Raw genomic sequence first — 25214 nt, 5'->3', positions numbered from 1 at the left:
ATTAAACGTCTTAATCTTAAACGTCTTAATCTTAAACATCTACATATTAAACGTCTTAATATTAAACATCTACATATTAAACGTCTTAATATTAAACGTCTTAATCTTAAACGTCTTAATCTTAAACATCTACATATTAAACGTCTTAATCTTAAACATATTAATCTTAAACGTTTCAATCTTAAACATCTACATATTAAACGTCTTAATCTTAAACATCTACATGTTAAACGTCTTAATCTTAAACGTCTTAATCTTAAACGTCTTAATCTTAAACATCTACATATTAAACGTCTTAATCTTAAACATATTAATCTTAAACGTCTCAATCTTAAACATCTACATATTAAACGTCTTAATCTTAAACATCTACATGTTAAACGTCTTAATCTTAAACGTCTTAATCTTAAACATCTACATATTAAACGTCTTAATCTTAAACATCTACATATTAAACGTCTTAATCTTAAACATATTAATCTTAAACGTCTCAATCTTAAACATCTACATATTAAACGTCTTAATCTTAAACATCTACATGTTAAACGTCTTAATCTTAAACGTCTTAATCTTAAACGTCTTAATCTTAAACATCTACATATTAAACGTCTCAATCTTAAACATCTACATATTAAACGTCTTAATCTTAAACATCTACATGTTAAACGTCTTAATCTTAAACGTCTTAATCTTAAACATCTACATATTAAACGTCTTAATCTTAAACATCTACATATTAAACGTCTTAATCTTAAACATATTAATCTTAAACATCTACATGTTAAACGTCTTAATCTTAAACGTCTTAATCTTAAACGTCTTAATCTTAAACATCTACATATTAAACGTCTTAATCTTAAACGTCTTAATCTTAAACATCTACATATTAAACGTCTTAATCTTAAACATATTAATCTTAAACGCCTTAATCTTAAACATCTACATATTAAACGTCTTAATCTTAAACGTATTAATCTTAAACATCTACATATTAAACGTCTTAATCTTAAACGTCTTAATCTTAAACATCTACATATTAAACGTCTTAATCTTAAACATATTAATCTTAAACGTCTTAATCTTAAACATCTACATATTAAACGTCTTAATCTTAAACGTCTTAATCTTAAACATCTACATATTAAACGTCTTAATCTTAAACGTCTTAATCTTAAACGCCTTAATCTTAAACATCTACATATTAAACGTCTTAATATTAAACGTCTTAATCTTAAACATCTACATGTTAAACTTCTTAATCTTAAACGTCTTAATCTTAAACGTCTTAATCTTAAACATCTACATATTAAACGTCTTAATCTTAAACATCTACATGTTAAACGTCTTAATCTTAAACGTCTTAATCTTAAACGTCTTAATCTTAAACATCTACATATTAAACGTCTTAATCTTAAACATCTACATATTAAACATCTTAATCTTAAACGTCTTAATCTTAAACATCTACATATTAAACGTCTTAACCTTAAACATCTACATATTAAACGTCTTAATCTTAAACGTTTTAATCTTAAACATCTACATATTAAACGTCTTAATCTTAAACGTCTTAATCTTAAACATCTACATATTAAACGTCTAAATCTTAAACGTCTAAATCTTAAACGTCTTAATCTTAAACGCCTTAATCTTAAACATCTACATATTAAACGTCTTAATATTAAACGTCTTAATCTTAAACATCTACATGTTAAACGTCTTAATCTTAAACGTCATAATCTTAAACGTCTTAATCTTAAACATCTACATATTAAACGTCTTAATCTTAAACATCTACATGTTAAACGTCTTAATCTTAAACGTCTTAATCTTAAACGTCTTAATCTTAAACGTCTTAACCTTAAACATCTACATATTAAACGTCTTAATCTTAAACGTTTTAATCTTAAACATCTACATATTAAACGTCTTAATCTTAAACGTCTTAATCTTAAACATCTACATATTAAACGTCTAAATCTTAAACGTCTAAATCTTAAACGTCTAAATCTTAAACGTCTTAATCTTAAACGTGATTTAACGCAGAGATAAAAAGCAATTGATAAGATATGGAATGTCTTGGTGATAACAGTCAAACACTAAACATGTGAAATAATAACCAAGGGGAAGGGCCAAATGGACGCAATTTATTCCATCACCTCTTGTGTTTGTGTAAGTCAGCATGAGTGTTGTTGTTGTTGTCGTCCGCTGTTTACTTGGTGCGCATGTGCACACGCAGCTGTGCGTGCGATGCGTCCCCTGAACTATTTCCGTGTCAAATAAAACATCAAACGGCGCCTCTTCTTGGCAATGTGACCGACACTGGTGCAGGTGGTGGTCTCAGTCGACATCGCAACACAGGAGGCGGGAGGAGGAGGCTCGCGGAGAGAGGCCGGGGTTGTAGACAGAGAATCTGTAAAGAGGAGAGTGGGCACCGTGGGGACACTGCTTGGATCGAGTTGGAGAGAGCGGAGGAGCGAAGCGAGAGGAGGTTGGTTGTTGTGGTTGTTGTGGTGGTTGTTGTTGTTTAAGAATCGTTGCAGGTACGCGCATGATGGTTAGTGTGTTGTTTTGGCGATACGGTGGTATCGTATCAACACGAATTCCATGTCCGTTTCCAAATAGAGCGTTTGTAGATGGGGATGCACGTGTTGGTTGGTACATCGTTGAGCAGAATCAGAATATTTATCTATACCGGAGAAATCCGATGAGCTATGAAGCCTATTTTTTTTTTAGTAATCACAGATGTCCAGCCGTACCGGGAATTAAGTTTTAGTCATCTCAAAGATGGTAGGAGACGATGCAGGCAACCCTTTGTGGGAGCGGTGACGACCACAACAATCCAATCTCGGTCACTCCGTAGCCTCGGCTCCGCTGTCTTTACCCGCCCGCATTCATCGCCATCGCTAACAACATCGCCATCACTAACAACATCGACATCGCTAACAACATCGCCATCGCTAACAACATCGCCATCATCATTCACAACATCGCCATCATTCACAACATCGCCATCATCATTCACAACATCGCTATCACTAACAACATCGACATCACTAACATCGACATCACCAACAACATCGACATCACCAACAACATCGACATCACCAACAACATCGACATCACCAACAACATCGACATCGCTAACATCGCCATCGCTAACAACATCGACATTGCTAACACCATCGACGTCGCTAACATCGCCATCGCTAACAACATCGCCATCGCTAACAACATCGCCATCACTAACAACATCGCCATCACTAACAACATCGACATCACTAACAACATCGACATCACTAACAACATCGCCATTATCATTCACAACATCGCCATCACTAACAACATCGACATCACTAACAACATCGACATCACTAACAACATCGACATCACTAACAATATCGCCATCATCATTCACAACATCGCCATCGCTAACAACATCGCCATCGCTAACAACATCTCCATCATTCACAACATCTCCATCATCATTCACAACGTCGACATCACTAACACCGCCGTCGTAGACATCATGAGCGGCGTCAGAATCGCCAACATCAGCAGCCCCATCATCAAATTTATCGCCATTACCAGCTTCATCAGCATAGCGGCATCACCACCACCACCATCATCACCGCCAACCATCTGGCACGACGAGTATTTTTCACAATTCCACCTGCGTAGCATTTGAAGATTGTTCGCAGAGCACAGCGCGTGTGAGTACGGAGTCCACACGGACTCTTACAACGACAAACATCCCACTTGTAGACTGTTGGGGCAAGTGCTGTTAGCGAGTAGCACCACCTATGAAGGTCGGCTCGGCACACGAGGGGCTGAGTGGCCATCACCACGCCCGGCCGCCTTTGTCTCCCTAGTGGCGATGTTTGCACACCGCACCAGGTGCTCATTTGAGGCCGAGTCGACTTAGGGTAGGCACAGGACCGGTGTTCTATAATCGTCACTGTTGGTGGGTCGTGAGCGGGAATCGAACTCGGCCAGCCGGAGGTGAGGAGGGATGGTGGCTGTGAGATGTTAACTCCCTCGCCTGGTGTACAGGAGGTCGTGGGTTCGATCCCGACCCTGACGCCTGCTGCTGCTGTGTATTTGGGGTTTGCGGTGTCTCTCTATCCCCGTGGTCACGTGGATTTTTCTCCGGGCCATCCGGGTTTTCACCTCCCACAATAATAAACACGCGTTTCGAGGTTGTGGCTGCTATGAATGTCCACGTGATAAGTCGCCACTTCGTTGAGCTATTATCATTGGTGGCCAGGTTGCTTCTGAAGGAGGAGCTGTATATCTCGGTGGGCTTCATCTGGTAAAATGTAAATAGTTTGGGAGTCACCCGCAGGAGATGAAACTGGGCAACGAATCGACTTGATTCGCGTGCCCGAATGCGAGGCAGCGGAGCGGACGAAACTTTCAAGACGGCGACATTGAAAGACACTATCACAGGACGAGGTTGCGGCACCCTGACATCGCGATCAATGGTCATCCTGTAGAACAAATCAGAAATCCCATCGCGTCGACGTTGCGGCGTCGGTGCGGGATCGCCGACGCCGCGCGGCTTCCGCACGTGGGAAGCGGCGAGCGGCACGCTGGGTGGAGGTTGGCGGCAACACAAAGCGACGGCACGGAGGTCGTGGGGGAGCGAGGGCCCTGAGGTCGTGGAGGAGCGAGGGCCCTGAGGTCGTGGAGGAGCGAGGGCCCTGAGGTCGTGGAGGAGCGAGGGCCCTGAGGTCGTGGAGGAGCGAGGGCCCTGAGGTCGTGGAGGAGCGATGGCCCTGAGGTCGTGGAGGAGCGAGGGCCCTGAGGTCGTGGAGGAGCGAGGGCCCTGAGGTCGTGGAGGAGCGAGGGCCCTGAGGTCGTGGAGGAGCGAGGGCCCTGAGGTCGTGGAGGAGCGAGGGCCCTGAGGTCGTGGAGGAGCGAGGGCCCTGAGGTCGTGGAGGAGCGAGGGCCCTGAGGTCGTGGGGGAGCGAGGGTCCTGAGGTCGTGGGGGAGCGAGGGCCCTGAGGTCGGGGAGGAGCGAGGGCCCTGAGGTCGTGGAGGAGCGAGGGCCCTGAGGTCGGGGAGGAGCGAGGGCCCTGAGGTCGGGGAGGAGCGAGGGCCCTGAGGTCGGGGAGGAGCGAGGGCCCTGAGGTCGTGGAGGAGCGAGGGCCCTGAGAATGCCACGCGCGCTTGGAATTGCGGAGACTGAAATCGGAACGGCGGGGGGGGGGGGTCAAAGGCAGAAGGGAGGAAAGTCAAGACTGCTATTGTGTTTTATGTGTTACTGCACGGGTGATCTTGGGCAGGACCTGTCGCTGCACGGGATGATGGCCGAGGGTCAATAATTGTGGCGTGAGTGGCAGCGGCCAACGTGAAACGGAGCGGTTAACGATCGGACATCCAGGGACGAGATGGAGCGATGGAATTGGCTCGTTTGTGCAGGCGCTAGCATTGTGGTGGCGGGGGGGGGAATGGGGGATGGCGACGGCTTTGGGAGAGGCCTTCATCCAGCAGTGGATTGACCATGGCTGTGATGTCGCGGCGATTTCAACTCTGAACCCGCGGCCACAGCGGGGACGGCTGCGCTGTCTGTGAGAGGGCGCGAGGACTCTGGGCAGGGGGCAGCAGCAGCAGCGCCATCGGCAGTCAGCCACACACACATACGTCCGCCGTCGGGGATTGCCCACGGGCGTGCACCCCCTCTAGATATTTACGCTGATATCGGCGGATTCTTCTTTCGTGCGGCGCATGCAGATCCAGAGCAACGGCCGCGATTTCGGCTAAATGGATTTCAAAAGAGCTCGCAAACAAAACGTCGCCTCGTCGTGAAAAGACAACCGTGGCGGACCACGTGACATGTCCACTTGGTGGGGCTGTTGTGAGTGACCTCTGAAAAGATGGTGTTCTAATTGTGAAAAACCTCGTCGTGTTGTTGGCCTTCCCGTGAAAGTGATACACAACTCTTTAATCTACCAACGGTGAGGCGTTTTTAAACAATACGAAACGTGTGTGTCTATGTGTGTGTGTGTCTATTGTGGGGAGCGATAGTGTAGCGGTTAGCGCGCTGCGCTATGAACCTGGCGACCCGGGTTCGATTCCCGCTCAGTGACGATTATCTGAACCGGTCCCGGGCCTCCCCTAGGTCGACTCAGCCTCAAATGAGTACCTGGTGCGGTGTGTAAACATTGCCACTAGGGAGACAAAGGCGGTCGGGCGTGGTGCTGGCCACCCACCCCCTCGTGTACCGTTCTGGCCTTCATAGGTGCTCGCTAACAGCACTTGCTATATGGGGGATCTTTGTCTTTGTGTCTTTGTGTGTCTATGTGTGTGTGTGTCTATGGGGACGTGTGTGTGTGTCTATGGGGACGTGTGTGTGTGTCTATGTGTGTGTCTGTCTATGGGGACGTGTGTGTGTCTGTGTGTGTGTCTATGGGGACGTGTGTGTGTGTCTATGGGGACGTGTTTTTGTTATGTTGGCAGTCTGGTCACCTGATGAAGGCTGCCTGTGTTGTGGCCGAAACGTCGTGATTTTTGTTTTATTTTTTACCTACGTGACTTTACCGAATAGAACCAAAGAGTATGGTGTAGATACTACTGACCCTGTTGTATGTCGAGTGGTGTAGTAGAGACTACTGACCCTGTTGTATGTCGAGTGGTGTAGTAGATACTACTGACACTGTTGTATGTCGAGTGGTGTAGTAGATACTACTGACCCTGTTGTATGTCGAGTGGTGTAGTAGATACTACTGACCCTGTTGTTTGTCGAGTGGTGTAGTAGATACTACTGACCCTGTTGTATGTCGAGTGGTGTAGTAGTGACTACTGACACTGTTGTATGTCGAGTGGTGTAGTAGATACTACTGACACTGTTGTATGTCGAGTGGTGTAGTAGATACTACTGACCCTGTTGTATGTCGAGTGGTGTAGTAGATACTACTGACCCTGTTGTTTGTCGAGTGGTGTAGTAGATACTACTGACCCTGTTGTATGTCGAGTGGTGTAGTAGTGACTACTGACACTGTTGTATGTCGAGTGGTGTAGTAGATACTACTGACACTGTTGTATGTCGAGTGGTGTAGTAGAGACTACTGACACTGTTGTATGTCGAGTGGTGTAGTAGATACTACTGACACTGTTGTATGTCGAGTGTGTAGTAGATACTACTGACCCCGTTGTTTGTCGAGTGGTGTAGTAGATACTACTGACCCTGTTGTATGTCGAGTGGTGTAGTAGATACTACTGACCCTGTTGTATGTCGAGTGGTGTAGTAGTGACTACTGACCCTGTTGTATGTCGAGTGGTGTAGTAGATACTACTGACCCTGTTGTATGTCGAGTGGTGTAGTAGTGACTACTGACACTGTTGTATGTCGAGTGGTGTAGTAGATACTACTGACACTGTTGTATGTCGAGTGGTGTAGTAGAGACTACTGACACTGTTGTATGTCGAGTGGTGTAGTAGATACTACTGACACTGTTGTATGTCGAGTGTGTAGTAGATACTACTGACCCTGTTGTATGTCGAGTGGTGTAGTAGAGACTACTGACCCTGTTGTATGTCGAGTGGTGTAGTAGATACTACTGACCCTGTTGTTTGTCCAGTGGTGTAGTAGATACTACTGACCCTGTTGTTTGTCGAGTGGTGTAGTAGTGACTACTGACCCTGTTGTATGTCGAGTGGTGTAGTAGATACTACTGACACTGTTGTTTGTCGAGTGGTGTAGTAGATACTACTGACACTGTTGTATGTCGAGTGGTGTAGTAGATACTACTGACCCTGTTGTATGTCGAGTGGTGTAGTAGATACTACTGACCCTGTTGTATGTCGAGTGGTGTAGTAGATACTACTGACACTGTTGTATGTCGAGTGGTGTAGTATATACTACTGACCCTGTTGTATGTCGAGTGGTGTAGTAGATACTACTGACCCTGTTGTATGTCGAGTGGTGTAGTAGATACTACTGACCCGGTTGTATGTCGAGTGGTGTAGTAGATACTACTGACCCTGTTGTATGTCGAGTGGTGTAGTAGATACTACTGACCCTGTTGTATGTCGAGTGGTGTAGTAGATACTACTGACCCTGTTGTATGTCGAGTGGTGTAGTAGATACTACTGACCCTGTTGTTTGTCGAGTGGTGTAGTAGAGACTACTGACCCTGTTGTATGTCGAGTGGTGTAGTAGATACTACTGACCCTGTTGTATGTCGAGTGGTGTAGTAGAGACTACTGACCCTGTTGTATGTCGAGTGGTGTAGTAGATACTACTGACCCTGTTGTATGTCGAGTGGTGTAGTAGATACTACTGACACTGTTGTATGTCGAGTGGTGTAGTAGATACTACTGACCCTGTTGTATGTCGAGTTGTGTAGTAGATACTACTGACCCTGTTGTTTGTCGAGTGGTGTAGTAGATACTACTGACACTGTTGTATGTCGAGTGGTGTAGTAGATATTACTGACCCTGTTGTATGTCAAGTGGTGTAGTAGTGACTACTGACACTGTTGTATGTCGAGTGGTGTAGTAGATACTACTGACCCTGTTGTATGTCGAGTGGTGTAGTAGATACTACTGACCCTGTTGTATGTCGAGTGGTGTAGTAGATACTACTGACCCTTTTGATTTAAAGCTTTCGTGACTGCAGGGATTCATGTTCTTGGTTCTTTCGGTAAAGGCACGTAGAAGGGAAACAATAAAATAATAAAAATATAAAACAATAAAATTCTCACAAAGTTTCGACAGCAACACAAGTAATCATCATCAGGTGTGAAAACCACGCATGAGAGATTCGTTCATGAGGCTATCCACATATACAAACACAGAGACAATTTCAACCGAGAAGATGGATTCTGGCTTAGCAATCATTGGAAGGATTTCATAAACCATTTCGGGTCTTAATTAATTGATCACGCTTAAGGTGGCTTTCAGACCGCATCCATTAGTTTTCGTCTCCCCCCTCCTCTTTTCCAAACATAGATGGACTCGTCCATCTGAACAAACTGCCAAATCGCTCTCCGTGGTGCTGACGTTAAAAAACTCCACTTTATTAAAATTTTCTTGTTGTGGTTTTCACACCTAATGATGATTGCTTGTGTTGCAGTCGGGACGTCGTGAGAATTTTATTGTTTTGTGTTTTTATTATTTTATTGTTTCCCTTCTACGTGACTTTACCGAAAGAACCAAGGCTATGAACTACTGACCCTGTTGTATGTCGAGTGGTGTTGTAGGTACTACTGATTCTGTTGTATTTAGGGTGTGTAGAGATGTGTAGAGTCAGTAAATAGTCGATACTACTGACTCTATTGTATGTAGGATTAACACAACGTAATCATTCACGTGGTTGTGGAGAATAGAAGTAACGGCATTGCATATGACGGCAAATAACACAACCTTCGTGTCTGTCCGTACACAGAACAAATTAAAGCTTCGAGTCCCAAGGAGCTCAATGGGCCTCATTTCCAACTTGTCCGCATCTCGACTCCCATCCCGCCGTGCATATACAGCGTGCTACATTTCTCCTATCTACAGTGAGGGAAAAAAGTATTTGATCCCCTGCTGATTTTGTACGTTTGCCCACTGACAAAGAAATGATCAGTCTATAATTTTAATGGTAGGTTTATTTGAACAGTGAGAGACAGAATAACAATAAAAAAGTCCAGAAAAACGCATGTCAAAAATGTTATAAATTGGCAGCATGGACGGCACCCTCGTGTTCACCTTCTGAAGCGCTCGCTCGTTGCCGTGGCGTGCGTGATGACCACCACCACCACCACGTGGCTTTTCTTTAGTGCTGTGCGTGGTGCATTTTGCGCTACAGCGCGTGGATTTACAGCGTTTGTTTTATTTGTGTTGCTGGTGACTTTGTGTGTTTCGTATCGGAATCGCCTCCAGTGCTGTTGCTGCTGGCGGCAATAAAAGTTGTTTAAAAGTCAAAGTCGCTCTCTCTCTCTCTACGAGAGCGAGCGACTGGACAGGGTAATGGCGCAGTATTTACGCCTTCTGGCGTGGCTAACAATATTTACCACCGACGTTGGCCCGTGAGCGTGATCACTGCCACCGCTCCCATAATTACAGACTAAACAAAGTCAAATATCCCCCTTCGTAGCCTTTAACACACTGTCGGGGGCAAGTGCTGTGAGCGAGTAGCGCCTATGAAGGCCGGCACGGCACGCGAGGGGATGGGTGGCCAGCACACCATGCCCCGCCGCCTTTGTCTCTGGAGGTGGCGATACAGCACTGAAGCCGAGACGACCTCGGGGAGGCCCAGGACCGGTTCGGATAATCTTCACTTGTGTTGGCCGTGAGCGGGAATCAAACTCTGGCTATCGGGTTTGGTGTGCAGCACAATGCTAACTGCTGCACTACCGCTCCACGTGCACGCACACACACGCACGCACACACACACGCACGCACACACACTGCCCCACCGCTGTCTGTGTGTCAACCTTGACCCGACCTGCTCCAGGGACACAATGGAACCGACGGTGATCAGCGAGCAACGTGATGGCGGGGAGCCGCAAACACGACATCTCCAGAAGGTACGACGTGGTGAACCTCCCCTCATTCCCCCTGCCCTCATTCCCCCTGTCCTCATTCCCCCTGTCCTCATTCCCCCTGCCCTCATTCCCCCTGTCCTCATTCCCCCTGTCCTCATTCCCCCTGTCCTCATTCCCCCTGCCCTCATTCCCCCTGCCCTCATTCCCCCTGTCCTCATTCCCCCTGTCCTCATTCCCCCTGTCCTCATTCCCCCTGTCCTCAATCCCCCTGCCCTCATTCCCCCTCCCCTCATTCCCCCTGTCCTCATTCCCCCTGCCCTCATTCCCCCTGCCCTCATTCCCCCTGTCCTCATTCCCCCTGCCCTCATTCCCCCTGTCCTCAATCCCCCTGCCCTCATTCCCCCTCCCCTCATTCCCCCTGTCCTCATTCCCCCTGCCCTCATTCCCCCTGCCCTCATTCCCCCTGTCCTCATTCCCCCTGTCCTCATTCCCCCTGTCCTCATTCCCCCTGTCCTCATTCCCCCTGCCCTCATTCCCCCTGCCCTCATTCCCCCTGTCCTCATTCCCCCTGCCCTTCCTGTCTTTCCTTGGGGGGGGGGTTCTTGCCCAGCAGCGGCCTCCGAACTCTGTGAGTCAATGGCACCTTAACCTTCGTACTTTAACTATCATACTTGAACGTTCGTAGTTGAACGTTCGTAGTTGAACGTTCGTAGTTGAACGTTCGTAGTTGAACGTTCGTAGTTGAACGTTCGTAGTTGAACGTTCGTAGTTGAACGTTCGTACCGCGCTTCTCCTGCAGTTGCAACCGGAGGCATCCTGCAGCAAGGGGCACCCCCGGCGGCAGCTGTCCCCGTCATGCAAAGACGATTTATTTTTTATTGGCTTGGTTATGAGTGTGTGTGTGCGCACACTTCAAACCGAGATTGAAAAGTAATTTCCTTAGAACTGCTTTCTGTGTTTTGGTTTATTGTTCAACCCCCCAGCACCTCCGATTAGCACGGTTGGCTACGTATGGCACGAATCAGACTGAGGCAATTCACGTTGAAAGAATCATATATATAAAAAAATTGTTAAACACAACGAAACAATTCAGAGAGAAGTTTTTTTTATTTGAAAACTAATTTCTCAGCTCCAGCGGCTTGGTGGGGTGGCGCCCCAACGCCCCCGAGTGGCCACGAACTGCGCCTGCCGAATGTCAAAACTCACAAGGCCTAACTTTAATAGATACTGCAGATGTGTTTGGGTGATTTACCTTCCTTGTGCTTGCACTACTGTCGTGTTGTTGTACTTCACGTTGTTGCAACGTTCTTACACCGTGCCCCTACTGGACATTTGTGAAAAAGAGCTTTATAGCTCATCGGATTCCTCCTGCAGTGTGAATATTCTGATTCTGCAGTCTGTAATAATCACAAATCGCTTTGATCCACATTGCTCACCGTAGCTGTTGGGCTGTTCGGAATGTACTACTCACTCAGCAGGGGACTATACCAACAGTTTCGCATGAACTTAGACTTTGAAACATAAAAAACAAACCAAGATATACAGCATTATAAATTCATTGCAACTGTTATTCTACAATGATTAACAAATTAAACTTTAAATCAACGGAAGAGTTAAGTTTTATTTGTAAAATTGTTAGATCGGATACAATCCCACCTGTGGTTCATATTGGTTTCTCCGTGGTTCTTAGCGGAGAAAATAATTTTCTTAAATTGTAATTGGACTTTAAGATAGTTTAAAATATATTTTATCGTAATTAAACTTAAAAATGTTTTAAATCTAAAACCACTTAATTTTGTGTTAACATACCCGATTGTACGTTTTCTTTTTGGCCAATCAACAGGCTGGAAAGAAAGAGTGCGACTGTGACGCGCACGCACGCGCACGACACTACGACACGAACTTTCATTGGTAGACCTCCACAATGCGGATGTTAGTCCGCCAGGAGGGGGCGACCTCGTGGCAATTTCCAAAGGGGCACTTACCGGGCGCAGTGGTTGAAGGGAATTGTTAAATTCGGACCGCGTGTACGCACGTTGAACTTCTTTCGCACCCTACGTAGCCAACCGCGACCTCGGCACACGCCCCCCCCCCACACCCCCAATCTTGTTTCGAAGAATGTCACGGGGATCTTCGATATCCGTCATCAAGCAGTCTGGGCGGAGTAGACAACGCCGCGTGTCTCTCCTTGTCTCTCCTTGTCCCTCTCTCCGTGTCCCTCTCTCCGTGTCCCTCTCTCCGTGTCCCTCTCTCCGTGTCCCTCTCTCCGTGTCCCTCTCTCTGTGTCCCTCCTTGTCCCTTTCTCGGTGTCCCTCTCTCCATGTCCCTCTCTCCTTGTCCCTCTCTCCGTGTCTCTCTGTGTCCCCCTCTCCCTCTCTCCGTGTCCCTCTCTCCTTGTCCCTCTCTCCGTGTCTCTCTGTGTCCCCCTCTCCCTCTCTCCGTGTCCCTCTCTCCGTGTCCCTCCTTGTCCCCCTCTCCGTGTCCCTCTCTCCGTGTCCCTCTCTCCCTCTCTCCGTGTCCCTCTCTCCGTGTCCCTCTCTCCGTGTCCCTCTCTCCGTGTCCCTCTCTCCTTGTCCCTCTCTCCGTGACTCCCTCTCTCCGTGTCCCTCCGTGTCCCTCTCTCCTTGTCCCTCTCTCCTTGTCCCTCTCTCCGTGTCCCTCCGTGTCCCTCTCTCCTTGTCCCTCTCTCCTTGTCCCTCTCTCCGTGTCTCTCCCTGTCCCTCTCTCCTTGTCCCTCTCTCCGTGTCCCTCTCTCCGTGTCCCTCTCTCCGTGTCCCTCCGTGTCTCTCTCTCCGTGTCCCTCTCTCCGTGTCCCTCTAGGCCGGGGGTCCGGTAACCAGCGGCTCTTTAAGAGCTGCTTCGTGCATTGGCAGCTCTTGAAAGTTTGTTGTTGTTAGGCCGAGGACGCGGATCTGCTGCCTCTGTATCCGCTCCTGCGCTCGGTGGAGGAGGTGGAGGGCCCCGTGGAGGCTACGGTGACCGGGCGCATCCCCGCTTGGCTAAGCGGCTCCCTCCTCCGCAACGGGCCCGGTCGCTTCGAGGTGGGCCCAGACTGGTGAGTGGGGTGAGCAGGGTGGTGTGGGGTGAGCAGGGTGGTGTGGGGTGAGCGGGGTGATGATGATACGTCGTCTCTTGGTCATGTGTGGTGGTTCAACCGTCAAATACCAGGAGACTAACGTGACGGACGGTGTCTCTCAGTCGCAGCTACAACCACTGGGTGTAAAATACCTGGAGACTAACGTGACGGACGGTGTCTCCCTGTCGCAGCTACAGCCACTGGTTGTAAAATAACAGCAGACTAACGTGATGGACGGTGTCTCTCAGTCGCAGCTACAACCACTGGGTGTAAAATACCAGGAGACTAACGTCTACGGACGGTGTCTCCCTGTCGCAGCTACAACCACTGGGTGTAAAATAACAGCAGACTAACGTGATGGACGGTGTCTCTCAGTCGCAGCTACAACCACTGGGTGTAAAATACCTGGAGACTAACGTCTACGGACGGTGTCTCCCTGTCGCAGCTACAACCACTGGGTGTAAAATAACAGCAGACTAACGTGATGGACGGTGTCTCTCAGTCGCAGCTACAACCACTGGGTGTAAAATACCAGGAGACTAACGTGACGGACGGTGTCTCTCAGTCGCAGCTACAGCCACTGGTTGTAAAATAGCAGCAGACTAACGTGAGGGACGGTGTCTCTCAGTCGCAGCTACAACCACTGGGTGTAAAATACCTGGAGACTAACGTGACGGACGGTGTCTCCCCGTCGCAGCTACAACCACTGGGTGTAAAATACCTGGAGACTAACGTGACGGACGGTGTCTCCCCGTCGCAGCTACAACCACTGGTTCGACGGGATGGCGCTGATGCACCGTTTCCGCGTGCACGACGGCCGCGTCTCCTACTCGAGCCGCTTCCTGCGCAGCGACTCGTACCTCCGCAACGAGGCCCGGCAGCGCATCGTGGTGTCTGAGTTCGGCACCGTGGCCTTTCCTGACCCCTGCAAGACGCTCTTCGACCGCTTCCTCGCCTGCTTCAGGGTCCCAGGCGCGTGGCGAGCGCGGGCGGTGCCGCACTCCGCTACGCGACGTCGCGGCGTGCGGATTGTTCAAAATATGGCGATTCGCATCGCCGATTTGACATTTTCAAACGTATTGCTAGAATGTAACTTCCTCCTGCACGGCGAGCCTTTGGTTGACGCTTCCGTTTGGCCGCGAGGTGCACCTGGCCTGGCACGAGCTTCGTGGCGATGTCCCTGCCACTTAGCGGCGAGCGGTATTCGTTGGTGCTGTGCTGGGTTGCCGCGGTCGGGCAACGCTGCGATCAGGCAATGCCGCGGTCAGGCAATGCTGTGGTCGGGCAATGCTGCGGTCGGGCAATGCTGCGGTCGGGCAATGCTGGGGTCAGGCAATGTTGCGGTCGGGCAATGTTGCGGTCAGGCAACGCTGCGATCAGGCAATGCTGCGGTCGGGCAATGCTGCGGTCGGGCAATGCTGCGGTCGGGCAATGCTGGGGTCAGGCAATGTTGCGGTCGGGCAATGCCGCGGTCAGGCAATGCTGCGGTCAGGCAATGTTGCGGTCAGGCAATGTTGCGGTCAGGCAATGTTGCGGTCAGGCAACGCTGCGATCAGGCAATGCCGCGGTCAGGCAATGCTGTGGTCAGGCAATGCTGCGGTCAGGCAATGTTGCGGTCGGGCAATAATGCGGTCAGGCAATGTTGCGGTATTGTACGATCCACAATAGCCATACCGTCTGCGTTTTTAAAATACCAAAGCACGTATATCATTGCTCCTAAAATATTTTTGGACAAAATATCTGTTGAATAAGAAAAATCGGTCATTTGATTTGATGATTTCTAACTGACCGCTGCGCGTGTGTTACACGCCGCGTTCGGGAGGTTGTGAAATTTTAGTGATTTGAAAGACGAGGATCGTGTCAAGTGAGTTGCATTTGAATAACTTTTTAAGTGATCTTTATTCGTACGGGAAGCGCTGCAAAGCACAAATACGACGATAACGAAAAAAACGCGGAACGCGGTAAAAAAAGGTGCGGGAAACTGATGCCGCGATGATTGTCATGTCGAAAACAAACACGCGTGGGAAAGCGTCGCGTGATCCACGAGCGTGCAAATTTTTTAATTTTTTTTTTACCTAAATTGCTTTCTACCTTGGGTCAAACCGTGCAGAGATGTCCGACAACCACCTGGTGTCCATCGTGGAGTACCAGCAGGACTTCTATGCCATGTCTGAGGCCCCGGCCTTGCGCAGGATCGACCCCGTGACCCTGCAGACAAAGGAGAAGGTAATGGCGGCGACGACGAAGAACACGCCGTGGCCTTTGACGTTTGCCGGGTCGACGTCACCGGCTCGGCAATTTTGCCGGGTCGACGTGGCCTCCCCCGCCCCCTCCATCTGTCCACCCAACTGCCTCTGGCACTTAGATTTATATCGCTGGGTGGACAAAGTCGGTGGATCTACAGGTCGTGCGCGGTGGGGTAGAGTGTGGCTACTCCCACCTCTTCCAAGACGTCAGTGCGGAAGGGAAGGCCAAATATCCCTCGCGGGTTCGGTCGAACGCAGCCCTCTAACCGTGGCCCTTTCACCAGCAGCAGCGTGCTCAAGACACTGCAGGGCTGCACTTTGACCTTTGTGGCTAGCGGTGACCCCCATCTGACCCCGCCAGGTGAACTGGAGCGACATGGTGGCTGTGAGCATGGCGACGGCGCACCCCCACTCGGACCCCGATGGGACATCCTACAACATGGGCAACAGCTTCGGCAAAGGCGGTGAGTATTGTACCCCCCACCCCCCACCTCCCCACCCCCCGACAGGCTTCGCATGGCCAGAAACTTTACTTCCTCTCTTGCCAGCTACTCGCAGATTCGATGACACAAAATTCATTAATTACAGTGGCCTAAGAAGTATACATTAGGTGACCTCTTTAGGCAATGGCTCTGCTTCACATCACGTGAAAGAGGCCGGAGAGGTGGAGTTGTTGATAAGAGTTGGAGACTGCAGTTTATCCATGCGGCCTGATAAGAATTACATAAAAAATATACTTTCCTGATGACCCGTTTCAAATTGGCATGGCAATCATTATCACTCGCATGTTATTAAATATTTAAGTGCGTGCCTCCCTGCGTAGTTCTTTGGCTCAATGGGCCGCTGAATTTTGTGCAACACCATGGGAGAGAGAGGGAGAGAAGGTGCCCCATTGAGATGCCGCGTGAGTCCACATGGTGCCGCGTGTCATAAGACCCTCCCACTGTGGCTCTTGCTTCGCTCCACCCGTCCCCTTTGCAGGCCCCAGCTACAACGTCATCCGCATCCCGGCCAGCAGGAGCGGCAGGCAGGTGGACGGGCGGCCGGCGTTGCTGGAAGGGGCCGCTATAGTGGCGTCCATCCCGGCCTCGTCGCGGCTCAAGCCCTCGTACTACCACAGCTTCGGTGAGCCCCACTTGGGGGCCGGTACCTCGAGACACAATCCGCAAAGCCATTTTGTTGTTGTCATTCCACTGCTGGACGAGGGCCTCGATCTCCGCGCCGTGCCACCGGCGAGGGTTGCCGCCGGCGAGGGTTGCCGCCGGCGAGGGTTGCCGCCGGCGAGGGTTGCCGCCGGCGAGGGTTGCCGCCGGCGAGGGTTGCCGCCGGCGAGCGTTGCCGCCGGCGAGGGTTGCCGCCGGCGAGGGTTGCCGCCGGCGAGGGTTGCCGCCGGCGAGGGTTGCCGCCGGCGAGGGTTGCCGCCGGCGAGGGTTGCCGCCGGCGAGGGTTGCCGCCGGCGAGGGTTGCCGCCGGCGAGGGTTGCCGCCGGCGAGGGTTGCCGCCGGCGAGGGTTGCCGCTGGCGAGGGTTGCCGCCGGCGAGGGTTGCCGCCGGCGAGGGTTGCCGCCGGCGAGGGTTGCCGCCGGCGAGGGTTGCCGCCGGCGAGGGTTGCCGCCGGCGAGGGTTGCCGCCGGCGAGGGTTGCTGCGACACGCCGGTCGGTGCCGGTTGGTGATGACGAGAGGAGCGGGGTGAAATTTCGGCCAGGCCAGAACGTTGCCGGCCTTCGTAGGCGCTCTGAAAGACCGTGGAGGCTACACGGGGCGTCTTTTGCCTTTTGCGCGTGGCCAGGCATAACGGAGAACTACATTGTGTTCCTGGAGATGCCCCTGCGCGTGGACATTGTGAGGCTGATGAGCTTGCCGTTCCGCCACAAGGCCACGGTGGAGCAGGCAATGGTGTACGAGCCACGGCGTGGCACTCGCGTCCACGTGGTGAACAAGCACACGGGACAGGTACGCCGCCCCCCCTCCCCGCACCCCCTCCATCGTGCGACACTGCTTTGCAGGTGGCTGTCCTCAGCGTCTGCAATTAATTAGCTCCACGCACCCCCCCCCGCCTCATCCATCGTCACCATCTCTGTCCTTCGTATACTTACTATACGACCTTTATCAGTGAAGTGCACGCTGTAGGCACCCGCTAACAGCACGTGCCCCAAGAGTCTGCTAGAGGCTATACGGGGTGGGGGGGGTCTTTGTCTTAGCGTGTGTGTCTGTGTGTGTGTGTCTGTGTGTGCGTGTTTGTGTGTGTGTCTGTGTGTGTGTGTCTGTGTGTGTGTCTGTGTGTGTGTGTGTCTGTGTGTGTGTGTCTGTGTGTGTGTGTCTGTGTGTGTGTCTGTGTGTGTGTCTGCGTGTCCATGTGCGGTAGTGTAGCGGTTAGCGCGCTGCGAATCTGGCGACCCGGGTTCGATTCCCGCTCACGGCCAACACCAGTGACGATTATCTGAATCGGTCCTGGGCCTCCCCTAGGTCGACTCGGCCTCAAATGAGTACGCAGTGTGATGTGTAAACCTCGCCACTAGGGAGACAAAGGCGGCAGGGCGTGGTGTTGGCCACCCACGCCCTCGTGTGCCATGTCGGCCTTCATAGGTGCTCGCTAACAGCACTTGCCCCTACAGTCTAAAGTTATACGGGGGGATCTTTGTCTTTGTGCATGTGCCCACCCGCCCAGCCCGTGCCCGTGGAGTTTCAGACCCGTCCCTTAGTGTGCCTGCACCACGTGAATGCGTACGAGGAGGAGGAGACGGAGGAGCCGGGGGGGGGGCGGCACCGCCTGGCCCGGCGCCTCGTGGTGGACGTGTGTGTGCAGGAGGGCAGTGGCGCCTACTCCACCTACCACCTCGTTAACATGCGGCAGACGGGCGCCGCCCTGCGGAAGGTACTCTCCCCCCTTCCTCCTCCCTGCTCCCCTCTGTAAATTGTGAGCGACGACTCGTGTGTGGCGGTGTGCGTGCGGTGGGGGGGGGAGAGCGGCGGTGCGGCGGGCAGCGCGTTGCGCTACGAACCCGGCGACCCGAGTTCGATACCCGCTCACGGCCAACACGGGTGATGACGATTATTCTAACCGGTCCTGGGCCTTCCCTAGGTTGTTCCGGCCTTCTTGGGTGCTGCTCACTTTCACAGCACTTGTCCCTACAGTCTGGCAAGGCTACACGGGGGATCTTTGTTTGTTGCTGGCTGTGCAGGTGTACCAGAACGGGCCACGCTACGGTCTCCAGCGCCTGGTGCTGCCCCTGCCAGAGGCCGCATCGACACCCAGAGGAACCCCGAAGAAGACGAGCAAGGTGCGTGTGGCGCACGTGTGGCACACGTGCGCCACACGTGTGCGTGTGACACGTGTGCGTGTGACACGTGTGCGTGTGACACGTGTGCGTGTGGCGCGCGTGTGGCGCGCATGTCACACGTGTGCGTGTGACACGTGTGGCACACTCGTGCGTGTGACACGTGTGGCACACTCGTGCGTGTGACACGTGTGCGTGTGACACGTGTGCGTGTGACACGTGTGCGTGTGACTCGTGTGCGTGTGACACGTGTGCGTGTGACACGTGTGCGTGTGACACGTGTGGCACACTCGTGCGTGTGACACACCCGTGCATTGTGTTCGCAATTGTGGATGTGTGTAGTGGAACACAACCGCTATGAAGGTATTGCCTCGTGCTGAAAGGAAACGAGGGACTGTGTGGTGTATGTTGAACTTCTTTTGCACTGTACGTAGCCAAACACGTGTAATAGGTGCGGGGGAAGGACAATAAACTAAACACAAAAACAGTTCTAAAGAAATGAGCTTTCTATCTTGATTTAAAAGTGCATAGCTTTTTCGGATGCGCTTTTGTGGCTGTCTGGAATGCTCTTGCTTTAGATATTTGTAAGCCACTGGAGCTATGTACGTTGGACACACACGCGATTGAAGTATACTCCTTTAGTTAGAACTGCTACTTGTGTCTAGTTTGTTCTCCTTCCCTCGCAACTTCGATTAGCACGGTTGGCTACGTACGGCGCAAAATGAGTTCTACGTGCAAAGAAGTTCAACGTACATGTAAGGGATCGTCCATAAATGACGTCACGCACCTGGGGGGGGGGGGGTCAGACATTTGTGACGATGTGTGACGAGGGGGGGGGGGGTTGAGAAATGTGACGTCACGTCAAAATGTGCAACTTTCAATAAATATAAACAACACGTTCTACTTAATTAAATAGACTTTTTAATAAATGTTTTCTCCTACAACATCAGAGTGCAGCGCCACATTAAATACGCACTACAATGACAATAGTTTAAAGCGATTTGAAGCATGTGTTTTTTTTGGGGAGGGGGGGGGCAGAGCTTTGTGACGTCATATTTGAGGGGGGGGTCTGACTTTTTGTGACGCCGTGTGACGAGGGAGGGGGGGGTCAAAAATCGTCCAAAATCGCGTGACGTCATTTATGGACGGCCCCTAAAACAAACAGGCTGTTGGGGCAAGCGCTGTTAGCGAGCAGCACGAAACGAAGGCTAGCGTGTGTGGTGTGCGTGTGGTGTGCGTGTGGTGTGTGTGTTGTGTGGTGTGTGGTGTGTGTGTGGTGTGCGTGTGGTGCGTTGTGTGTGTGTGGTGTGCGTGTGGTGTGTGTGTTGTGTGTTTGTTGTGTGTGTGTGTGGTGTGCGTGTTGTGTGTGTGTTGTGGTGTGTGTGGTGTGCATGTTGTGTGCGTGTTGCACGTGCGTGTTGCACGTGCGTGTTGTGTGTGTGTTGTGTGCGTGTTGCACGTGCGTGTTGTGCGCGTGTTGTGCGCGTGCCCCCCCCCCTCCCAGGTGTGGGTGGAACCTGAGGCGCTGCTGAGTGACGAGGAGCTATCCCGCACGGGCGGCTTCGAGCTCCCCGCCGTGAACTACGCGCGGCACAATGGCCGCCGCTACCGCTTTGCCTACGGCTGCGGCTTCCGCCACCTGGTGGGCGATTCGCTGCTCAAGGTGGACGTCGTGGCCAGGGCACTCGCGGCGGTGAGCAGCCGGACGCCAGCAGGCCGGGGCGAGGCCGTCCCTCGGCCGTAGATTTATTATTATTAATTTACTTGTCTTATTTCCCTGCCCCCCCCCCCCCAACTCAACGCGAGCCCGGTACATTGCACCGACCACAGAACAAGAAAGGGGAGGGGAGGGAAAAATTATTGCAAGCAAAATCCGGAGATGGACGTGGCAGGGCTTGGGTGTAGGGGGCTGGGGTTGGGCTTGGTGCCTCACCCAGGTGGGGGGGGGGCCTCGAAGCAGCGGAGGAGTGAGGCAGGGGGGGCGGCCTCCGTGAACGATGACGCGCACCACCGATTGGTTGTCCGCCGAGAGCCCTTTCCATTACGCCGAGCGTTAGAAGGCCACTGACGACGCGAGGTTCACACGTCACACAGACGAGTGGTGTGACAGCACCTTAAATACAACGTCATGAAAATGCATCCAGTGAAGGGGAAAGGAACGGGGACGGTAAAATAATCCCAAGATGCCAAAATACAACCGGAGGGATAAATTGTAGGAAAAGGCCTCGAGGCTTGCTATGAAAGTAGCCACTGTGGGCGGAATCTGTGACACGCTCGGCAGAGTTCCTCGGTGATGGAGCCCAGACACGAGAAGCCTTGGAACCCACAGCAGGCGAGACCACGATCAGCTGACCTCGATACACGCCGAGGCTGTTGGGCTGAGCGTGTGTGACCCCCCCCCACCACACAGAATACCAACCTGCACTCCGGGTGATGTTTCAATTGTGTGTTTGTGTTTGTTGGTGTTAAAGTAATTATTTTTTTATTATGGAGTCGACCCAGCCACTGATGTCAGCCATGGTTGGGAATCGAACTCGGGTTGCCGGGTTCGTAGTGCAGAGTGCTGAGAGATGGCAAGAGGAACGCTTGTATTGGAGAATACGCAAGCGAGAGATATCATCCGAACGATCAAGAAATGTACTTAAACGGGTCCCAGACGCACAGAGCCAGGCAGTCACCACCCCCCGCCCCGGCTACAGCGCCTGTAGACTGAGCAACACAGAATATGAGCAACACTGCTCACATTCATAATTCACGTGTTTAAATTGACTGCTCACATGTTATAATAAAGGGGGGAGTCCCGAACAGAAGTTGAGAGGCACTGCCCTCGTGGCCGATGTTGACGCTGACGCCGCCGCCGCCGCAGGAGTGGAAGCTGCCGGGATACTTCCCGTCCGAGCCGGTCTTCGTGGAGTCCCCGGGCGCGGAGCGCGAGGACTCGGGGCTGCTCCTCTCCGTGGTCGTCTCGCCCCTCCCGGTGCGTGACCACCCACCCCCCCTACCGGGTCGCGCCACGACGGCGGGACAACGCGGCACGATACTGTATCACTGTATCGCATTCTCCGCATTCTAAGACACTTCAGAAAGTAAAACGGACGACAAACCTTGTGGTCATTGCTGTCGGCGGAATGTGTTATTGCTACGCACCGCTTCTACGACGGTGGAGATTGTTCTCGAAGGCGATCCCGAAAGGCCGGTGGTGTCTTCTGCCCTCTGGGTGGTCGTGCATTGCTGCGGAGAATCCGGCAGGTTGCGTGTTCATGACCTCGTGGGTATCCAGGAGGTCGTGAGTTCGATCCTGACCTTGATGCTCGTATATTTGGAGATTGCATGTTCACCCCAGGGTTGCGTGGATTATTCTCCATGTCCTCCATGTTTTTCCCTCCAAATTTAAAAACGTGCGTTTAGACTATTTGGCTGCTATAAATTTCCACGTGATAAGCCACTTCGTTGAGCTATCATTTGTGGCTCAGGTCGCTGCTGAGAAAGAGCTACGTAGCTCAGTGGGCTTTACCTGGTAAAATAGAAAGTTAGGATGAGAAGACCTCACGGCAAGCTGCGTGGCGAGTGAACCGCAGGAGATCAAACTGCCAAAGAGAATCGACTTAATTTGCGTGTCGAATTCGGGCAACAGAGTGGACGAAACGCCAAGACGGTGACATTGAGAGCCACGAGGTTGTGGGATGCTGATATCGCGATGTCATTCCGTGTGAAAAAATACAAAAAATCCCATCGTGATGTTAAATCGGTGCGGGATTCCTACACCAGTGGGCCCTACCTGGTAAAATAAAAAATAGTTTGCCTGGAGAGGAGTTCGCTGAATAAAGTTGTGGAGGAGGTGGCAAGGGTAAATGGATGATGAGTAAATGACATCTCATCGTGGGCAGTAGAGGGCGGCACTGCTGCGACGCTTCCACAGCGGCGGCGGCGCTTGCTGCCTTCACCGACTCGCAGCGCAGGCAAATAGCCGGGACATGCAGGGGGCGGGGGGGGGCTGTCATCCAGCAGTAGATTGACAAAAGTCATGGACTCGTCCATGACATCGCACAGTATCGACGAGAATGGCAAATGACAAAACAATTACACTAGGAATGGCAACGCAAATGAGAAATTAAATGGGAATTATCAGAAAATGAAGAGTGTGGTGATTGATGATGGTGATGATGAAAGTTGGTCTGTCCCGTGTTTAGGACTTGCCCGCCTTCCTCCTGATCCTCGACGCTGCCACCTTCGCTGAAGTGGCCCGGGCAGAGGTTCGAGTCCCCATCCCTTACGGCTTCCATGGCAAATACGCTCCGGGGATATGAGTGAACGGAGCACCACGTCAGAGGAGGGAAGGAATTAATTCGTGAACAAGTGCCGGGGTTTCCAATTTGAAGCTGGACTCGAACTTGCACAGAGTAATTTTTCCTTTTCACACTCGTACGACTTGAGCAATGGTAATGAAACCTTTCGTAAGCCCCACTTCCTCGAGTGTCAGACTTTTGCTTCTCTTAATCTTTACTTTTTTTGTAGTTTATTTCATCCTAAGCCACACTTTTGCAGAACTTCTTTTTATATAAATCAAATGCTTGTACCATTCAAACGTTCACCCTGGTTGCGATGGTTAAAGACCTTGGACCCTGACTGGTACAGGCACCAGGATCCCAGCATTCTGTTCCGTTCCCCACGCTTGAACACAAGTTGCAGGTTGAGTCGGAGCTGTAACAGGGCCCACCCCTAGGTGGACTCCGACTTAATTGGGAACCCAGTTGTTGGACTACCTCACCCCCCCACTGCCCTTAGTAACCTCTGCAGTGAACTACACGATTGTACTTTGTTCATGAGTGTTAGTTTTGTATGTTTTTTAAAACTCAATCTACAGAAGCCAATTTACGACCACCCCTGTTAACGACTAATCGCTTAATGATAGGCCTCCGCAGAGACCAATGTTTGCTTACCGACCATTCCCCTATGAATGGGCTGTTGTATGTTAATTCATGCATGGATTAACCATGTTTTTAAATAGTGTGGTTATAATGTAGTTAGTAGCTTTGAATTAATATCCATTGTTTAAAAATTATAAAGAACGTTGTTTGGGTGTGGGAATGAATTACGCCTTTAATGTGGATTTTCTATACTCGCAAGATTGTTGTGCTACGACTGTGCAAGGAGTGCGTCATGTCACATGTCAGGTGATGACGACAGATTGTTGTGGCACGACCGTGCAAGGAGTGTCATGTCACGTGTCAGGTGATGACAACAGATTGTTGTGGCACGGCCGTGCAAGGAGTGCGTCATGTCACATGTCAGATGATGACAACAGATTGTTGTGCCACGCCCGTGCAAGGAGTGTGTCATGTCACATGTCAGGTGATGACAACAGATTGTTGTGGCACGACCGTGCAAGGAGTGCGTCACGTCACATGTCAGGTGACGACAACAGATTGTTGTGGCACGCCCGTGCAAGGACTGCGTCATGTCACATGTCAGGTGATGACAACAGATTGTTGTACCACGCCCGTGCAAGGAGTGCGTCATGTCACATGTCAGGTGATGACAACAGATTGTTGTGGCACGACCGTGCAAGGAGTGCGTCACATGTCAGGTGACGACAACAGATTGTTGTGGCACGACCGTGCAAGGAGTGCCAAGTTATTTATCCCACCCGTGGTGACAAAATGTTTTAATCGACACCCATTTCAAAGTGTTACTTTTTCTTTTTACAGCGGTTGATCATAAAAAAGTTTAAATGTCTAAAGCAGCAAGAGCAGGCTAGGCATCTTGATGAGGCTAACCGGACTCCCCTCCGTGCCCATTTCCACTCGCCACGCAACCAATCGCAGGCGTGGCTCTCACGCGTTTCCATTGGCAGGGTCGAGTTGGAGTGCCTCAGCGGCCGGGTTGGCACGAGTGGAGCGGCAAGGTGCGGTAATCATTAGGCTCGTCGTAGCGATGTCACTCCATGCAGTGTTACTTTCCCCAATGCCGATTATTGGGATATTTTATTGTAAATGAATTCCACAATTTTATTGTATTTTGTGCCGTCTTCAAATCCGAATAAAGATTATCAAAAGATTCTTAGACTACAGTTTATGCAACGTGCATCATTTAATCGCAATAACTTCAAACTCCCAAATGCTTAACAAAACTGCACATT

At 50.8% G+C, this 25214-nt stretch overlaps 1 protein-coding gene across 5 annotated transcripts in view; it reads left to right on the top strand.

Moving 5' to 3' along the window:
• Window positions 1-25133, top strand: part of LOC116948207 (carotenoid-cleaving dioxygenase, mitochondrial-like) — a 27948-nt gene extending 2815 nt beyond the window's left edge. Inside the window, exons 1-14 of one of the 5 annotated variants that reach the window (XM_076071319.1) lie at window positions 2240-2491; window positions 9392-9506; window positions 10445-10517; window positions 13373-13530; window positions 14312-14523; window positions 15662-15777; window positions 16159-16261; window positions 16779-16922; window positions 17587-17750; window positions 18466-18672; window positions 18980-19078; window positions 20580-20768; window positions 21942-22052; window positions 23266-25133. In XM_076071319.1, coding sequence (XP_075927434.1) covers window positions 10452-10517; window positions 13373-13530; window positions 14312-14523; window positions 15662-15777; window positions 16159-16261; window positions 16779-16922; window positions 17587-17750; window positions 18466-18672; window positions 18980-19078; window positions 20580-20768; window positions 21942-22052; window positions 23266-23382 — 1686 coding nt within the window. In that variant the 5' untranslated portion in view covers window positions 2240-2491; window positions 9392-9506; window positions 10445-10451 and the 3' untranslated portion in view covers window positions 23383-25133. Of the gene's footprint in view, window positions 1-2239; window positions 2492-3610; window positions 3714-5731; window positions 5961-9391; window positions 9507-10444; window positions 10518-13372; window positions 13531-14311; window positions 14524-15661; window positions 15778-16158; window positions 16262-16778; window positions 16923-17586; window positions 17751-18465; window positions 18673-18979; window positions 19079-20579; window positions 20769-21941; window positions 22053-23265 lie in introns of those variants that run through there. The other 4 variants (XM_076071317.1, XM_076071321.1, XM_076071320.1 and 1 more) reach the window with 4 other exon arrangements.
• The last annotated feature ends 81 nt before the right edge of the window (window positions 25134-25214 follow it).

This window comes from Petromyzon marinus, chromosome 32, assembly GCF_048934315.1.
Source record: "Petromyzon marinus isolate PM22_M1 ecotype Great Lakes invasive population chromosome 32, UKy_Petmar_22M1.pri1.0, whole genome shotgun sequence".
In the NCBI taxonomy this organism is placed as follows: domain Eukaryota; kingdom Metazoa; phylum Chordata; class Hyperoartia; order Petromyzontiformes; family Petromyzontidae; genus Petromyzon; species Petromyzon marinus.
This window is presented reverse-complemented; position numbering and strand designations above follow the sequence as displayed.